Below are 1709 nucleotides of genomic sequence, written 5' to 3'. Positions count from 1 at the left end.
TATCAAGGCTGACCTAAGTGGAAATGGTGGTTAGATTGTAGAATGAAGCTCTGGTACCGGGAGTCTGGAGACCGGATTAAATTATTGCATTCTCTCTTCCCCGCACATTCACACCCTCCGCTCCCGGAAATCTCGGGTGGTCGGGGGATGGTGGGTGGGGATGGAGGGCCGGCTGACATCTCGAATGGCTGGACTGGTTGGTCTGGCTGAGATTTCTTAGTGTATCGTGCTTTTTCCTCATTTTGATGGGTCAGATTTTATCGATAGCCGAATAAATCAGCAGGCCCTTGCGACCTCTCATGTGGCTTTATTGTCCCTGCACGTGCCCAAGATTTAGATGCATTTGTCTGAATTGTGGGGAAACTGCAAAACAACAACTGTCGCACTAGGGGTCCTCTAAATAAAGTATTGGTAGGGGCCCTTCCCCGCCGACCGAATGGATAGATCTGGGGAGCTAGACCAAGAGTACTTCTAACCTCAATTTCCCCTCTTCATCCTCGAGCCGAGAGTGTTGGATACACTTTGTTCTCCATCTCCATCTCCATCTCCATCTCCTTCCTCTATACCCAACTTGGTTTAGTTCATACTCGTATTGTGCACAGGATTCTTGCTCTTGTTTGCTCAGGGGGTTAACCATGCCCTGGCTTACGCTCCTTCGCAGTTCGCTATTGCTGCTGCTAGCAGCAGCAGTTTGTGAATCTCAAGATACTCCGATATTTCCAGGGCCTTGGGAACGCTACATTCAAGCACCGGAATCTCGCCAGGTCCGTCCCCGGAAAGTTTACTATACTGAGGGCACTGTTTCTGCTGCTACCGACTCGTCAGGCGTTACGGTTTTGAAAGGTCAGGGTGCCTTGGTGACATACGAGTTTGCTCAAAATATTGCTGGACGGTATCACCCCTCGCTAAACAGATTTCCCCCTTTTTTCGACCTCGGGGTGGAGTGATCGATCCTGATATTTTATTTCTTGAGTTTAGCCTTTTTTTCGAAGTCGATTCGGCCACAACGAGTAAACACCAGTCCATTGGTATCGCATTCTCTGAATCCCCTCGATTTATCGGGCGAAGAACCGACGGAACCGGTGACAGGATCGAGTACGATCTTACCCATTTTCAGCCCCTGACAAGTGGCCTTAATTCACTGGACCAGGAACATGTTCGCGGTGCATTCAAATATGTCACGCTTTTCATTCCTCACCCGAGGGATCCAAAGGCTGGTCAGGCTCTCCCGCACATCGCTTCACTCACTACCAAGTCCATTGCAGCGGACCTCTCAGATTTGGCGCAGATGGACTTTGGGACACGTGGCGGACAACAGCCCCTGCTTCCTGTTGAGAGTGTCGGTTTCAAAGATGTCTGGGTCAAATATTCAGCTTTCCCGTCGCACGAAAACCCACGTCGATACACAGGGTATTTCTATTCGAACGATAATCTTCTCAACCGTATTTGGTATGCCGGGGCTTACACACTTCAAATTACCACAATCCCGCCGAAAGAAGGGGGAACTCTCATTGATTTGAATAAGGTGGTTGATCATAATAGAGCACCACATGGAACCTGGTACTCCAATTTTACGATATCCAACGGGACCTCCGTAACCACGGATGGTGCTAAACGCGACAGGATGGTCTACGCAGGAGACATGACACTTGCCGCCCCTGGGATAGCTGTCTCAACTTACACCGAGTAGTAAATTAGGCTCACCTCGA

General features: G+C 49.6%; 1 protein-coding gene; it reads left to right on the top strand.

The window, feature by feature from the left end:
• The first annotated feature begins 495 nt into the window (after window positions 1–495).
• The window catches only part of GSTUM_00005050001 (uncharacterized protein), a 3318-nt gene continuing 2104 nt past the window's right edge, over window positions 496–1709 (top strand). Inside the window, exons 1-2 of the mRNA XM_002837030.2 lie at window positions 496–892; window positions 979–1689. Coding sequence (XP_002837076.1) covers window positions 636–892; window positions 979–1689 — 968 coding nt within the window. The 5' untranslated portion in view covers window positions 496–635.

Source organism: Tuber melanosporum, assembly GCF_000151645.1.
Source record: "Tuber melanosporum whole genome shotgun sequence assembly, scaffold_17, strain Mel28".
NCBI lineage: Eukaryota > Fungi > Ascomycota > Pezizomycetes > Pezizales > Tuberaceae > Tuber > Tuber melanosporum.
Note: the sequence above shows the minus strand (reverse complement) of the source record. Positions and strands in the feature narration are given on the sequence as shown.